The sequence below is a fragment of the Aureobasidium pullulans genome (genome assembly GCF_000721785.1).
Source record: "Aureobasidium pullulans EXF-150 unplaced genomic scaffold scaffold_15, whole genome shotgun sequence".
Taxonomy (NCBI): Eukaryota; Fungi; Ascomycota; class Dothideomycetes; order Dothideales; family Saccotheciaceae; genus Aureobasidium; species Aureobasidium pullulans.
This window is the reverse complement of record NW_021941035.1, coordinates 196,625-211,217: the sequence shown is the minus strand read 5'-3', so window position 1 is coordinate 211,217 and position 14,593 is coordinate 196,625. Positions and strand designations below refer to the sequence as shown.

The 14,593-nt window shown below is 49.8% G+C and overlaps 5 protein-coding genes across 5 annotated transcripts; 1 reads left to right on the top strand and 4 right to left on the bottom strand.

The window, feature by feature from the left end:
* The first annotated feature begins 31 nt into the window (after positions 1 to 31).
* M438DRAFT_407372 (FAD binding domain-containing protein) lies at positions 32 to 1,746 on the top strand. The gene is made up of 5 exons (XM_029909895.1): positions 32 to 119; positions 169 to 738; positions 786 to 1,102; positions 1,154 to 1,427; positions 1,488 to 1,746. Exons 1-5 carry the CDS (start codon positions 99 to 101, stop codon positions 1,629 to 1,631), a joined length of 1,326 nt encoding a protein of 441 aa, XP_029758368.1. The 5' UTR covers positions 32 to 98; the 3' UTR covers positions 1,632 to 1,746.
* Positions 1,487 to 3,412, bottom strand: M438DRAFT_57398 (uncharacterized protein). Its single transcript, XM_029910194.1, has 4 exons — positions 3,069 to 3,412; positions 2,693 to 3,017; positions 2,449 to 2,492; positions 1,487 to 2,398 (listed from the first exon to the last, which is right to left on the bottom strand). Exons 1-4 carry the CDS (start codon positions 3,268 to 3,270, stop codon positions 1,782 to 1,784), a joined length of 1,188 nt encoding a protein of 395 aa, XP_029758367.1. The 5' UTR covers positions 3,271 to 3,412; the 3' UTR covers positions 1,487 to 1,781.
* A 1,458-nt stretch (positions 3,413 to 4,870) lies between these two features.
* On the bottom strand, positions 4,871 to 6,751 carry M438DRAFT_322944 (fad NAD binding oxidoreductase). The gene is made up of 2 exons (XM_029902985.1): positions 5,464 to 6,751; positions 4,871 to 5,413 (listed from the first exon to the last, which is right to left on the bottom strand). Exons 1-2 carry the CDS (start codon positions 6,626 to 6,628, stop codon positions 5,307 to 5,309), a joined length of 1,272 nt encoding a protein of 423 aa, XP_029758366.1. The 5' UTR covers positions 6,629 to 6,751; the 3' UTR covers positions 4,871 to 5,306.
* Positions 6,752 to 6,982: 231 nt separating this feature from the next.
* M438DRAFT_347447 (putative ABC transporter) lies at positions 6,983 to 11,931 on the bottom strand. The gene has a single exon (XM_029905908.1). It carries the CDS (start codon positions 11,806 to 11,808, stop codon positions 7,057 to 7,059), a length of 4,752 nt encoding a protein of 1,583 aa, XP_029758365.1. The 5' UTR covers positions 11,809 to 11,931; the 3' UTR covers positions 6,983 to 7,056.
* Positions 11,932 to 12,762: 831 nt separating this feature from the next.
* Positions 12,763 to 14,395, bottom strand: M438DRAFT_322940 (putative tocopherol O-methyltransferase). The gene is made up of 3 exons (XM_029902984.1): positions 13,772 to 14,395; positions 13,399 to 13,720; positions 12,763 to 13,344 (listed from the first exon to the last, which is right to left on the bottom strand). The coding sequence occupies exons 1-3, from the start codon at positions 13,981 to 13,983 to the stop codon at positions 12,772 to 12,774; spliced, it is 1,107 nt and encodes a 368-aa protein (XP_029758364.1). The 5' UTR covers positions 13,984 to 14,395; the 3' UTR covers positions 12,763 to 12,771.
* Between the last annotated feature and the right edge of the window lie 198 nt (positions 14,396 to 14,593).

The window sequence follows — 14,593 nt, the reverse complement described above, 5'->3', positions numbered from 1 at the left end:
TATGAAAGCTGTTGGGACCTCCGAGCAGAGTCGACAGACTCCTCGACCTTCGTGTGAGATAGAAGCGTGTGTTGAGAAGAACGATCGCCGAGACCAAGATGAACCCAGCATTCGAAAAAGTAAGGACAAGGACCGGTATTCCACCTGACAAGCTCATAACAAGTATAGGTAATTGTCGTCGGAGCAGGGCCCTCAGGACTGCTCTTGTCCTTGCTGCTCATCCGAGCGGGCATAAAAGTACATCTTTTGGATGCTGCACCCACGCTGGACGACCAACCACGCGCAGCACATTATGGACCTCCGGCCATTCCGGAACTTCGACGAGCAGGCATCTTGGACAAGATCAAGTCGCAAGGGATGACACTCAATACAATGTGTTGGAGAAAGTTGGACCAAACATACATCGCCGGAATGGATACCAGCGAAACACTCTCGAACGATCCCGAGTATGGTGACGTGAGGACAGTCAGCTTAGCCCTGCAGACATTGGATGCTCTGATGCTGGAAGAGTTCGAAAAGGAGGGCGGCCAGGTCAGCTGGGAGCATCGTGTATTGGACGTCGAGCAAGATGATTCGAAAGTATCCATAAAAGTCCAAACGCCAGACGAGAACGAGAAGACGATCGAAGCCGATTATGTTGTGGGGTGTGACGGCGCAAATAGTGTTGTCAGGAAGAGCCTGTTTGGTGAAGACTTCCCTGGATTTACCTGGAACCAGAAGCAGATTGTCGCGACGAACGTAAGTTGAAGGCATGCTGCGACAAGAGCTTTACTCACAATGTGCAGACTTACTACGACTTCCGGAAGTTTGGCTACCATGATGCGAACTTTATCATTCATCCCGAACATCTTTACATGGCGGCTATCATCGATAACAAAGGATTGTGGCGGGTGACATATGGTGAAGAGCCTGGCTTGACACGTGAACAGTTGCTAGAACGACAACCGAAGAAGTTTGAGACCATCTTGCCAGGCAACCCAAAGCCAGGCGATTATGAGTTGGTGAACTTCTCGCCATATCGAATGCATCAGAGAGTAGCCGATAAATTCAGAGTCGGAAGAGTTATGTTGGCAGCGGATGCGGCGCATCTTTGCAATCCTTTGTGAGTTGTCTTAATGATGCATTGATGAATTTGCTGACCGTAGGAATACAGTGGCGGTCTCGGAATTACTGGCGGCTTTGTGGATGTTGGCTGTTTGTACGACTGTTTGTATGGCATATGGACGCATCAAGCCGACGAATCTATCCTGGACCTATACTCGGAAGTGCGGCGACAAAAATACAAGGAGATCATTGATCCTATCTCGACGGAGAACTTCAAGCGTGTTTTCGATCAGGATCCGGAAGTCGCGAAGGAGAAAGACCACTTTCTGGTGTTGTGCAATAAGGCAGCCGAGGACAAGGACTTTGCTCGGCAGATGCACATGGTAAGACATGCAAACAGCAGCATTTACATTTGTGCAAAACATACTGATGAATTCGCACAGGCATCTTTTGGTATTCGTCATGATTTTACACAATACTATCGCAAGGATAGGGGCAAGGGGAAAGGGCCTTTGATTGTCGATGACGCAAAATCAGACTTCAGTGTCGAGCATATTGAGGAAATCGCGCCCACTGGAGCAGACTGAGCGGCTTGCAGTCGTTCTTTTACAAGAGTGATTTCAGATAGAGGACAAAGGACTCAGAGCTCGAAGAACCAAACGAATGTATTACGTGCTTAACAAGCTCTGCGTGATCATATCTCTATATAAAAGGACAAAGGGTAACTTAAAAAAGCCTCATGGATCGGCCGAAGTCCGTACCTGGTACGAATGTGAAACAACGATACCACCCACAGTCCTCTCATCTACAACATGATCCTCGATGGTAGTTGGCTGGTGAGCAAGAATTTCGTCTGTACTATCCGTATCCGAATCCACATTGTTGGCTGTAATCTGTGCCTGGTTCTTGTGTCTGTGCAGCTCGATATCGGTGCGGAAGGGATCAAGATTCGAGCCCTTGCGGCTATGATCTGTTGGTCGCTCATCGGTTCGGAAGTATTGGCCCGTGGGTTTCGAATCGTGTGTGCTACCAGTGAAGATGCCACGGAAGTACGTTTCGAAGAGTGGGCGGAGTGTCGGTACGCAAGTGCAGACCATGGACATCATTGTTTCGATCGCCGACCAAACGACGAAGTCGCAAATCGTGTATGTGAGATCACCATCTCCTTGTTGAAGGTAGGCAATGATGCTTCTGAGACGGATGATGCTGACAATGCAACCGGCGGAGCCCATAGCAAATACAAGCGATAGTGTGATCTTCTTTCTGCGGGTGAGAGCAAGGTTCCAAACAATTGGGATCGGGAGTGCCAGGATCAACAAGTCGCTGACAGAGTTGCACACAGCGTTGGCGATATCTGACTGATTGTCAGTATTCTTATACGTCATCCGAAGTAGGAGTACATACAGAAAGCCGGACGATTGATGCATTTTCCTTTAGCAAAGATGTCCCTGATTAGAAGTTAGTGACTAGAACGTAAATCTTGAACACAAAAATGATGGAATTTCAACTAGACCGGGCTCTCAGCGTCATGTGGTCTGGTCGAAAATATCGGCAGAAAGGCAAGACGTTGTCATGCGCATAGACGCATCCACTGGGAATTGGCCAGTCTACGCTCCCACGGTCCCATTGATAAATGGCTAGAGCTTACCATTGAAAGTGGACTGGTGTGCAGTCGAAAATCTCAGTAAGGATACCAGCAACAGAGTATCCAACAGCGAAGAGGAAGACGGCCCACCAACGCCAGTAGAAGTTTTGAATCGGGAAAAGACGACGGTACAACAACATAATGGCGACTTTGATAGAAAGCATGGAGGAGCTGTAGAAGACCGAGGCGATGAGGTATAACCTTAGAAAGTGAGGCGAGAAGAGTGCCACAGGCACGTCGTAGAGATGTCGTCCCATTCCAAGATGAACCAGTGCCTGGTAGAGAGCTATAGCTGTGATGCAGATAAGAAGAGAAACGATCATGGCCCCTGGATACTATTAGTGTCGGTCCGAAGAAACCTCAGCTGGTATTGACGCACAGTCATCGTAGCCAACGGACTTGACGATGAAAATCCGAGTATAGAGTCGCAGCAGGACAACGACGATCATGATAATCAGCGTGATGATATTGGTTATCGTTTGCCTGTTTCCTACACTTGGCGGATTGACGAAGTTGGAGGTCGTGCCATTTGGAGGTGTAGCTGCAGGCACTTGCCAGTAGTCTATGTTCGGGTCTGCCATGTCGATTTCTAGTCCTGATCCTGGTTGTATGCTGAGAAAGAATGTCTTGCCGGAGAGCGCGAGAAAAAGGTTCACCCTCGGTCAAGGGAACGAAAGCTACACTGGGGGTATGCTTGCAATTTGAACTTGAACATGGAGAGGGTATTTCTGCTAGGTCATCATGGACAAGGAACCACCCTTTGGCCCGTACTCTTGCTTTTGGCTGATCTCTGGGGCAAGAGTGAAAATAAGGGCCCATAACTCGCCTTCGATATTGAAAGGTGGTACTACGGCCCTTGATCAGCTATGAACCTTGGATGTGTGTCTCACTGCTTGAGTCATGTGGTGACCTGGGCTTCACGGGCACTAGAAGCAGGTTTCGAGATGAGTTCGAACACGGAGCTGTCATCAACGGCTGCCCATTCAAACCATGTCCTATGCTGTCAAACAGCTGAGAATTTCAGAACGTCGTGACATTACAATACCATCACCTATAGTGAGTCCGGAGGAGATCCAGTGTCCAGGTATACGGGCGTGCGGGCAGATTGATGAATTCAGGCATCCGGCTTCGCTCGGAGATGATTTCCGCAGGGTTTCCTGATGCACGGCCCTGCGTGAAGAAGAACCCACAGACTCTAGAAAACAGTGTCTGTCGCCACGGGCCGTAGTCCCTTGACAGAAAGAACGGTCTGCCGAAGAAGGTAGAGAGCGACAAACACCCTTTGGAAGGAGCTGCCGTGCGCTTGTCAATCTGTGCGACTTCGCGTGGCATGTCTGCTCGCGTAAGAATTTAGCCTGTTACCTACACCCATGGGAGAACGTCCTCCTTTCCTGATAGACATGGAGCCGCTTGCCAGTAACAGACTGCATCAGAGTGGAATAAATACTTGAATGTTGATCATCCATGTGAGTCGAACACGTTTGGCCAGTCTGGCGCAGTTCAAACCACGGCCACAAGAGCTAGAAACAGTGTAGGCATGGGTAGATGACTAGAACTAGACAGAAGGGGTGCAACTAAAAGGGTGCCGATCGGGCGCAGTTGCCTCAAGGAGCGTATTGTATATCGCAGGTTGCTCTGCAGTACGACAACGCGGGTTTTGTGGATGGCCGGTCATCCCTGACAGAAGCCTAAGCTCCACCCATATCAATCCGGCTTCTGTTTGAACGGGGAGTCGCAGGCCATACGGCCATCCAGGTGTCTTCCAGGGTCGTTGTTGGTGATAAAGAGGACGAAGATGGAGTAAAATGTTGGCAAACAGGTTTCGACGCGTTTGACGGAAGTTTTCCGCGTCCGACGCCCGTGTCACCCTCAACCTGAAAAATGCATGCACCTCTACGAGTTATTCTGTCTCTATCAAATATGCAAATGGTTCAAGACAAGAGATTCGCATCGAGTCGAACATGATACCAATCTGGAAACGCCAACCATTAACCTCGGCTGTCCCTGGCCATGCTAAATCGATCAAGCTCGGTTTGGTCGCTTTCAGACTGGATCAAGCGGATAGTGTAGGGCAAAGCTACACATATATGAATTGCGAAATAGATGAATGTGAGGTCAGTAATTTCTGACTTGACGACGGCAATAATCGGCAGTTGTTGCCTTTCTCCTTTGACATTCCACGCTACGTACAGATTGGCGGTATGAAGCTTATTTGGCAGGTGCTTGGATTGGTGAGTCAAGATGGAATCGAACTGGGGTTTGCTGATCTGAGAGGACGAGATTCAACTCTTCCGTACTTGACCGTTTGAACGCGGTACGAGATGCTTTATGGACGCTTGCTCGACTCCCAAAAGCAAGAACGAGGGTTCCTCTTCCAGCACATGTCTCCCAAGACTGACCATGGTCACTGTGGCTAGCTAAAAAAAAAGGGCACAGAGATTCAGGGAAATGGAGAAGTGTCAACTGAGAGTCTCACTCTCTGGTTCTCTCATTATCAAGCTGCTGAATTGCAACATTTTCATGCGTTTCCATGGCTAAATTCATCACAGCGTTTGTGCTCGGAGTAGGCAATCTGCGCTCTGCTAGAGAGCTTCATGTCCTTGGTATCGGCTCTCCTTTAGAGCACCATGCGAGGATCCAAACTAGAGATCTTAGCCGACTTAGCAGCACCATCAAAGACAAATTCTGAGATAAGCTTGCCAGTTCCTGGACCGTTTTGGATGCCTGTAGTCATTGTCAGTAAAGCCTAGCATAGTGATAAAGCAGTAACATACCCCAGCAAGTGTGACCAGCGGCTATCAGCAGTCCTTTGACGCCAGTTTGACCAATCAGGGGCCCATTTCCACCTTGAACGTTAGGAAGATAGCACGCCTGTCTTGCAGTAACTTCTCCGTCTCGTAGCTCGTCACTGATTGAGCTGACATAATCGACTACATCCTGGCATCTTTGTTCATCTACCTCGACAAGGTCGGACGACTTAGGTAATGGCACCATATGATCTCCTTCACCACATGCGTAGACCTCGTTCTTTGGGCGTGTATAGATCTCTGGAGAGACGTGCTGTTCGCGAGAGGACTTCTTAAAGCCAGCTGGTAGTTTGATCTCGGTGAATAGGGCGTATGCGCTGATCTCGCGAGTAGGACGAATAGTAACACTGTGAGCTCGAGTAGCCGAGATAGGAGCGTCAGGATAGACGGTCTTCGTCCAGGGGCCGGCAGAGATAACGACATCTGTTGCAGAGATAGTGACCTCCTTATTGTTGTCATTCTTGTCCTCGTATGTTACACTCTCAACACCCTTGCCGTCCTTAGTACGGTTAATGCTCTTGACTGCAGCACCAACACGAATATCCGCACCCTTCTCGGCGGCTAAGTCGGCCATAGAGGTAGTGAACTGATAAGGGTGTACTTGCGAGGTCGTGCTGGGATCGCCCATCTCGTCGTACATTCTCAAGCAATCCGGGTGAACCCAGTCCAGGTCCTTTGGTATACCTCTGGCTGCCAATTTTGCGGAAACCTTTGGCGGATTCTTTTCAAGACTGACGCTGTTCTTCTCTCGGTCTGCAGGTCGGTCGTTCTTTCCGTCCATCTCGTTGTCCTTGCCCTTGACTGAATCCTTGGCGGTGAGTTGACGACCCTTGCAGTCTACTGACCCGCAATGGACCTGCCTGTAACCCCAGCGTTCGTCGCCGCCATATTTGTCGGCCAACTGCTTGTGCAGCTTGTAGGAAAGAGGCACAATAGATGACGGATAGGCCCACAGAGCCAACAGGCCACCTGCTTTGCCACTTGCGCCGCCAGCAATTTTCGTCGCTTCCAGCAGGATGACCTTGTGTTTTTCCGGGTTGTATGAGGGGTGATGTGTGAGGAAGTATGCAGAGGTGGCGCCGATGATACCACCTCCAATAATCACAATGTTCTTTTGCTCGTCTCCGGCCATGATGGAATGTTGATGGAACAATGTGGTCTTTTGCGAAAGTCGATTAAGTCTACCTGGTAGGCTCGACGACAAAGTTCTTTTTACAAAAGCCAGAGTGGCGATACAAGTATTTCAGCAATTCCCAACAGAGAAGGTGGACGAAAACTTGCGAATCGCGTTTCGCCTTACTATCGCCCGAGGGATTGTGACGTCAAAGCGGGTCTGAATTTGAGCAGGGTCACCCCGCACGACTTGCCCGCAGCCGCACCCATGACATGTCGTGAATGTGAAATTCCTTAACCAGCTCTTACTGAAAACCGCCTTAGCGCAAAAAGCACCTTGAATGTCGACAGCCGCAAACATACTACCGGGAATGTGAGATGCAAAATTAAGGATCAATAGCAACTGTATATACGATCTAGATGATGGATAAATTCCAAAAAGGGTATCTAAGCATCATGGGCGACCTTCTGTAACCATGCCTTCGTCTTTCCCCAGGCTCCCGTTGCCATCCTGGCCTTCTGGTAGTCCTCCTCCTGAACATTGTGCTTGCCGACAATGGAGAGGAACACCTGATCAAGTGTCGCCTGACTGACAGCATAGAACTCCATACCAAGCTCCTCCTTACTAGCCTCCAATTTCTCAAACAGCGAGCTGATTCCAGTACGTTCAGTTGGGGCGACAGTAGCTTTAGCGCCCTTCTTGTCATCAACTGAAATACTCGAGTCGTCCATGCTTGATCCTGGTCGATTTGGCACTTCAAAGCGGATCTGACCATGGAAGGAACGATCCTCGATACTTGCAGTGGGGAAGTTGAGCTTGATCCAACTTGTAATCTCCGCAAGTTTGGCATCAGAGGTATGTGGTGCGTCTTTGTGGACGAGATGAATATAGTAGGCATCGCCGTGCTTGCGACGCAGAGAGTCGCTGGTGCCGATTGCGAGCATACGTCTGGCCATGATGCCCACGCGATCACCAAGTGCATCTGCTTCTTCCAAACTGTGAGTAGTCAAGACTAAACTGCGACCAGAAGAGACTGCGGCGAGAGTCCTCCACATGATGCGCTTTGCACCAGCGTCCATGCCCGAACTGCCTTCGTCGACCAGAAGAACTGAAGGATTTCCGATGAGAGCGATGCCAAGACTGAGCTTGCGCTTGTTACCACCAGAGAGTTTGGAAGCCATACGATTGCGGAAGGCACTGAGTCCAACGGCGTTCATGACTTGTTCGACATTGTGTTCGATATCAGTAACACCGCGAGCTCTGGCATAGAAGTACAAATGCTCAGAAGCTGTCATTGCGTCCATGGCGTCAAACTGCGGGCATACACCTTGGTGCAAACGCGCTGCAGCACGCTGCTTGACAATAGACTCGTTCTCAAGCAGGACGTCACCGCCGCTTGGATGGACGTCTCCTCGTATGACTGATATCGTTGTCGACTTTCCGGCGCCGTTGGGGCCGAGTAATGCAAAGATCTCACCACGGGGCACGCCAAATGCCACACGATCCACAGCAAGATTGGTTCCGTATGTTTTGCTGATGTGGGAGACGCGCAGCTCGTCCTTGCAGTCATTGACCCGCTGTGCCTCGTGATAGACGTCCTCGTCAGGGTACTCGCTTTCTTCGGCATCCTGGGAGCGGCTTTTTCTGCTGAGGAAGGCAAACCTATATCCACTATCGTAATAGACCAGGAATGCCAATAGGAGCAAAGCTTGAACCGTCATGTACAGTATGGGGCCACCATAGACAGTTATATCTCCGGGGTATGAAGCTCTCTCATTACCGCGACAGAGGAGCGAAAATTCATTGAACGTCAGCAGGAGTGACCGCAAAAGGTTGCCTGATGGCGTGACAAGACCGATCGTGAAGTGGGCGTAGTTGACATAGCTATCAATCGACTCCGTAGGTGCGTAGGTGATGATAGCCATGTACGCAAGGAAGTAGATCAAGAAGAAACAACATTGCATACCCGCGGCAAAGGCGAAGGAAGCCAATTGACTCGTGACAAACAACGATACCACATAGGAGCAGAGCAGAGCTGAGAGACCATAGAGGAAAAAGACGACGAAGAGGTAACCGGGTGCGTAAAGAGCACTAGAGACTCCCGTAAAGATGACAATGGCGACCACACTAACGAGCAGCACGAACATGAAATCGAAGATGGTGTAGGCAAGCCAGAGAGGGAGGGCTCTGATGCCGTTCGAATAATGCAGTGCTCTCACCTTTGCAACCCGCTCACTGGTCGGATACAAGGCAAAGAATCCAGGATAGGCGGACATGGCCAGGCCGAAGTAGAGGATGAACTGGAGGGTGTCTCCGGCCGAGGGAGCCCACGGTCTTTGGAACGCCTGGTAAGCTGTGATGATCGGAGATCCAAGCAGGCTGCTATCCATAATATTTTGGGTCAGGATAGCGTACGTAAGCTCGTAATTACCCCTCCAAGCAAAGAGAGGGGCACCTCCCTCGGCGATAAAGTAGCCACCTGGGAAGACACGGCTATAGTTCGATCGAACGTATGCGTTGAGAGCATCTGCGCTGGCTACCGGCGCAATAGCGTTACCAAGTCCAGGGTAAACAGCATTCAACAACGCGTTGGGGACCTGGGAGGCTGGTCCGGCAGGGAAATCAAGTACATCGTTGAGACTGGCGAAGGAAACAGTGTTCTCGCTCGAACTAGAGTCTTCTGGTGAGCATGAAAGTTCACTGAAGCCCTGCAAGAACAGAGTGACAAGGCCTCCGGCGATGATCGGGATCAGAACAGCGGCGAGGTAAGGCAGATAGTTGCGACGCAGAATCGTCAGACGCTTACGGAACAGCACCCATGTCTGCGCGCCGAGCGAGATTCTCCTTCCCTTGGCTAGTTCAAGGCCCTTCTCTGATTGGAGAGAAGTCACATTGGTCAATGGCGTGGCATCGTCGTGGAGAGTATGGTCGTTGTTGAATTCTGCCGACAGCTTGAGGAAGACATCCTCGATACTGGGTCCGCTGACTCGGTAATCCGTGACACCGAGTTGTTCCAGACGGGTGACGAACGTGGCGGCAGCGCTGGAGTCGTTCAGGTTGTAAACGACATGATCTGCATGGTTCCGACGAGGTATGGAAGACCATTCTTTGGGTTCGTCAAACTGATACTCAGTATAGATCTTGACACGGTATCCACCACCAAGTTCATGTTTCAAGGCGACGGCTGTACCTGTTGCGGCTAGGGTGCCCTTCGATAGGATTGTGATATGGTCCGAAAGCAAATCTCCTTCATCAAGGAAATGTGTCGTGAAAAGCATGGCTCTGTGCCCTCTTTCGGCTAGAAGAATGTCCCAGACTTTGCGACGTGACAGAGGATCAATACCAGAGCTGACCTCATCAATCAAGCAGAGGTTACTGCCACCTGTAAGCATCATAGCCAACTGAAGTTTGCGTTTTTGTCCACCAGAAAGTGTCTCCGAACGAGCTGAAATCTTATGGTCGAGGTCACATTTAGACAGCAGCTCTCGATGGTCGGCTGAAGTGCCCTTGGTCCCCTGTGCTTTCAGCTGATGGAAGTAATATACGTGCTCAGAGCAAGTTAGAACATCCCACAACACGTTTTTTTGTGGGCAAATTCCGACACCACCAGTTCCGTCGATATCAATGGTTCCACTTGTTGGAGACTGAAGCCCTGCCAACATGTCCATGGTCGTCGACTTCCCTGAGCCATTAGCGCCTAGCAGAACATGAATCTCTCCAGCACGAATTGTGAAGTTAATGTCGTTGACAGCATGAACTGTTTCCCGCTTGTTTTTGCTAAACCTCGACCAGAGCTTCTGATATAGCCAGCTAGGAGGGTAAGACTTCTGTAGGTGGGTGATACGAGCAGTCTCGTTGTCCGCAGTGTGATGCATATTTCTGGCCTTTGATGCAGTGCCGTACAGAGCTCTTTCGATAACCGCACCAACCAAAGGGTAGACGACGATTTGAATGGCACATAGCACAAAGAATACGGTGCCAGACACTCTCCATGGTGCCCCTGGCGGTGCCTCTGATAGCACAGCTGCCAAATTATCGCGCTGCCAGTATGCCATGTAGATGATGAACAGGGTGAAGTTCATGGGTGGGAATAGAAGAGCGAGGATGACTATTGGGCCAGTTGAATCGGGTGTCTGCACCTGGACGATGATGGCAAGAACGATGCTGACGATAGTCACAGTGATACCCGAGAGCTGAGCCTTTCTGAAGAGACTAGCAAAAGCGATAGACCATGAACTTAGGGCCAGTCCGGCCAAGATGAAGTAGCCAATCAGAATTCCAGTGTCCGAAGAAGGGTAATTGAGTCTAGTAACAATCGCAGCTGATATAACCCAACCAGGGAAATACAAAATGTCAAATGCAAGATGACTGGAGAGCAGTCGAGCGGCCTGTGGTTGCCACCTGCGCTTGTTAGGCATCATAGCCTCGATGAGCTGAGACATGCCAATCTCACGTTCAGTAGCCATCAGACCAGTCAATTGGTAGCAAATACCAACGAAGCCAATGAAGTAAGCCAGTCCGAGGATACTGATAAGCGTGCCCATGTATAGGCGGGTAATGTTGCGGTCTCGTTCCTCGGGAGTTGCATCCGTATAGGGGTATTGCTGAGGTAGGGGGATAGAGGAGCCATTGCCGGTAGCGATCAAGGCATCCACTGCATGTTGTATGGGAAGAGCGTAAATTTCGGCATCATTATTGCCAGTATTGACGAAGATTCTTTCACCAAGATTTCCGTCTGTCCGGATTGTGTAGTTCCAGACACCGCCATTGCTAGGGGATCCATGAAAGCTGATGGCAGCAAAACAACCGGAGACTCCTCTTACGGAGCTCCTACAAGTTTGTAAAAGTTCGACCTCGCTAGAAAGTGTGACAGCCGTTTTTCCTTGCGTCCGGACAGTATTCGACAATTGGTCAATGATGTCGGTAACTTCGGTAGCAGGCTGACCATTGGTGACAAAAGCTATAGTGGTACGTCCGGCTGTTCCAGCACCGAGAGCTTCTTCGAATGTCCTGAGGGTTGAAGGAGACCCAACACCAAAGTCCGATGGCGGTACGAAGAAATTTTTACAGTATGAAATAATGAAGAAGAATATAATGGGTGCTAGGAAAGCTCTCACGGTCGTGGAGAACCAATGTCTGCCTAGTACGATCAAGAGGTTCTTCTTGGTCAAAGTCCATGTTTGGGCGAAGAAACCCATGATGACGGCGATCGCCCACAAGGGCAGGCGTTGTTTGCGAGGATATTAGTGGCAACGAGAGCCTGTTATAAGATAAAATTAAACAGACATGTATTAAGCAGAATCGAAATGAGGTCAAGAGCGACAGCAATGTATAAAGGACAAGAATGGGAGCCTGGTCATTGAAGACATACAATCACCGAGCCCTTGGGAGGCGATCTCCAAGGTGTTGACAATGTTTGATTGTCAACTTTAGGCACATGCTAAACTATTTCGGGATTAGCCTCCTCGGCGGGCAAATGCCGAGAGGCTTGTCGCATGCACCGGCGTGTGTCGTTTTCTCCACGCCTCCATGTCATCTCGCTTAACACCTATCACTTCACGACAGCAACCACAAAGAGCGAGAATCCATGGAGAATCACAACCAGGGAGGCGCATACCTGCTGGTCGCAGTAACGTACCTGATGAAGTGGTCGCTCTCTCTCCGTAAACGACTGAGCAGTATTTATCCGAGGCTTGCCAAGTCGTTATGTCACTCGGCGTACGTACCTCCTCGTTCCTCGTATAGATCGCGCGCAGAAAGCCAAAACCTTCGTTCCAACGAACTCCTCATGCCGAAATGTTGTCACCCGCGCAGCTGGGAATATCCACAGTACTTTTTGGAACACGAGCTATGTCTGATACGAGAGATCAAATGGTCGCTTTTCACTGATAAGACACTCATAGCCATAAGTACGCATCTTGGATGATCACTGCGTGTCACTAGCGGGAGGATCGAAGTATGCTTTAGCACACGAATTGACAGACGCCACATCGACGTAACTAGCAGGTCCTACAAGATGAGGGATAGGAAATGTTCTGCAATGCGGAAAACAACGATTACACACCAGGAACACGACACTTTCATTCGAGTCAAAGACTCACAGGGTGGTATAGCGTGAAGAAGCAATAACTCCTAAGACGTATGATGACCATAATAATATCTTATAGAGGCTTCTTTCCAACCATCAAATACATTGGGCTAAACAAACCGGCCTTTCCGCCTGCGACCAGAGCATCAGCGCCAGCCGACAGTTCTTTGGCCGTTTCCGCCGTACCAGAAGGTGCCAATCTGACAGTCTCGAGTGTCGTAAGCAGTGTCTCCATTGCGAATCGCCCGAACTTTGTCATGCGAATTGCGCCCAATACATCCCAAGCTCCAGTTGCATAGTTGATGTTACCGCTCAGGGGTGCATACCATGGTCGTGCGTCGCTGCGCTCTGCCAGGTCCTCGTCATGCAGTAGTTCGAAGCCTGCATTCTTGAATGCCCGCTCTGCTTCTTTTCTGGTGACCATGTTGGAGATGCCGTTACCTCTCTCGATGCCATGGCGAATTTTACGATGTTCCGGATTGGCCTCGTCGTAGCGGTCCGTCATGACCCATTCATATATTTCGACTGTTGCTCCTGGTTTGGCGACACGGTACATTTGCGAGTAAACGCCTTCGAGGACTGGCGCGTGGCAGGTGGCCTCGATGGCGTAGACAGCGTCGAAGGTGTTGTCTAGGAAGCTCAGATGCTGCAATTAAGTAAGTATGTTGTCAAATTCGAGATGGCAAGAAGGAAGACACACCATGAAATTGCCTTGAACAAAAGACACCTTTTCCGAGAGACCTCGCTTAGCTGTGAGTGCAGTTGCTCTCTCAATCTGGTACCTGTTGTTGTTTACCCCAACAACTTTGCAGCCAGCGAATGTGGCAATTTCTCTTGCTGGTCCACCGATACCGCAACCCACATCGAGTACTGTGTGGTTTTCTTTGATGTTGATCATATGGGCAAGGTAGTGCTCATGGCGGGCCAACGCCTGTATCAAGGACTCCTTTGGAGCAAAACGGCACAGATGGAACGACTCTCCCCATCCTTCGCAGTACAGATCAGTTGCCAGATCGTAGTAGCTGCGATGTATTAGCATTTGTCCCAGGAGATCTTCCGTACGAATACCCTACTTGTTGACCAAGGACATATATGAATCCTGTCTGGACTTCCGAGCTGCATCGCTGTCCTCGGTCCAGCGTTGAACATACTCGTCAGTGATCAGGCGATGAGCTTCTCCATCTTTGCGCAGCATAGAGATGAAAGCGTTGCGCTCAGTTGCTGATTTTCCGTGCATCAGCTTCGTGAACTCTTGTTCGCTCGTTGGTACTGCTGTGACGGCCATTGTTGATTTCGAAGTGTCGAAGATATGTTGAAGAAGTAAGAGCTGATATGGTTGGAGTGATCATTGTCGAGGCAGCAGATGCTGTTATTTAAACCAATTCTGATAGATCCTACGGCTTCATCTGCTCCAATATCCTTTCACAAGTCATCGTACGACAATGTAGTGTTATCTGATGGCCACGGTACACAGGTCGCTGGCGAAGACATGTTTGGAACAATCAACAGCCTGCATCCGGAGTCCAAGGGATACTCGAAGGTCGTACGATTTCTCTGATGGGAACGTTTCGTGTGTGCCTTTTTGATGCAATGATCATTTCATGCGATGCACGTTTTGTTAATGACGGAGTCCTCATGGTCCCTGACGAGGCTGGAGAAGCTCGCAATAAAGCAGAAGCTCATCCATTTACTGTAGCAGTTCATAGAGAGCAGTTTTGTTGGTGGTAGATCGTATATTTGTTGCCTTCTCGTAGGTTTGGTCTTTTACGCAGGTTGTCCTCTTCTTTGCATTCGATCGCACAGAACATCACGACACCACAAATTACTGCAAGTGAACGTTCCTGATTCGATGGATGTCCAAACCTTTGCATTGAACCTTCAGGCTTCAACTGAAG

What these genes read in the sequence shown, in the direction of transcription:
- M438DRAFT_322944 (XM_029902985.1), bottom strand. Translation starts at nt 6,628, where the DNA reads ATGGCCGGAGACGAGCAAAAGAACATTGTGATTATTGGAGGTGGTATC. An exon ending in CGCTGGTCACACTTGCTGGG is followed by an intron (nt 5,414 to 5,463) that starts GTATGTTACTGC and finishes CAATGACTACAG; the next exon opens with GCATCCAAAACGGTCCAGGA.
- M438DRAFT_407372 (XM_029909895.1), top strand. Translation starts at nt 99, where the DNA reads ATGAACCCAGCATTCGAAAAA. An exon ending in AGCAGATTGTCGCGACGAAC is followed by an intron (nt 739 to 785) that starts GTAAGTTGAAGG and finishes CACAATGTGCAG; the next exon opens with ACTTACTACGACTTCCGGAA. An exon ending in TTGCTCGGCAGATGCACATG is followed by an intron (nt 1,428 to 1,487) that starts GTAAGACATGCA and finishes GAATTCGCACAG; the next exon opens with GCATCTTTTGGTATTCGTCA.
- M438DRAFT_57398 (XM_029910194.1), bottom strand. Translation starts at nt 3,270, where the DNA reads ATGGCAGACCCGAACATAGACTACTGGCAAGTGCCTGCAGCTACACCT. An exon ending in ACACCAGTCCACTTTCAATG is followed by an intron (nt 2,493 to 2,692) that starts GTAAGCTCTAGC and finishes ACTTCTAATCAG; the next exon opens with GGACATCTTTGCTAAAGGAA. An exon ending in CATCAATCGTCCGGCTTTCT is followed by an intron (nt 2,399 to 2,448) that starts GTATGTACTCCT and finishes ACAATCAGTCAG; the next exon opens with ATATCGCCAACGCTGTGTGC.
- M438DRAFT_347447 (XM_029905908.1), bottom strand. Translation starts at nt 11,808, where the DNA reads ATGGGTTTCTTCGCCCAAACATGGACTTTGACCAAGAAGAACCTCTTG.
- M438DRAFT_322940 (XM_029902984.1), bottom strand. Translation starts at nt 13,983, where the DNA reads ATGGCCGTCACAGCAGTACCAACGAGCGAACAAGAGTTCACGAAGCTG. An exon ending in TATATGTCCTTGGTCAACAA is followed by an intron (nt 13,721 to 13,771) that starts GTAGGGTATTCG and finishes AATACATCGCAG; the next exon opens with CTACTACGATCTGGCAACTG. An exon ending in TTGTTCAAGGCAATTTCATG is followed by an intron (nt 13,345 to 13,398) that starts GTGTGTCTTCCT and finishes ACTTAATTGCAG; the next exon opens with CATCTGAGCTTCCTAGACAA.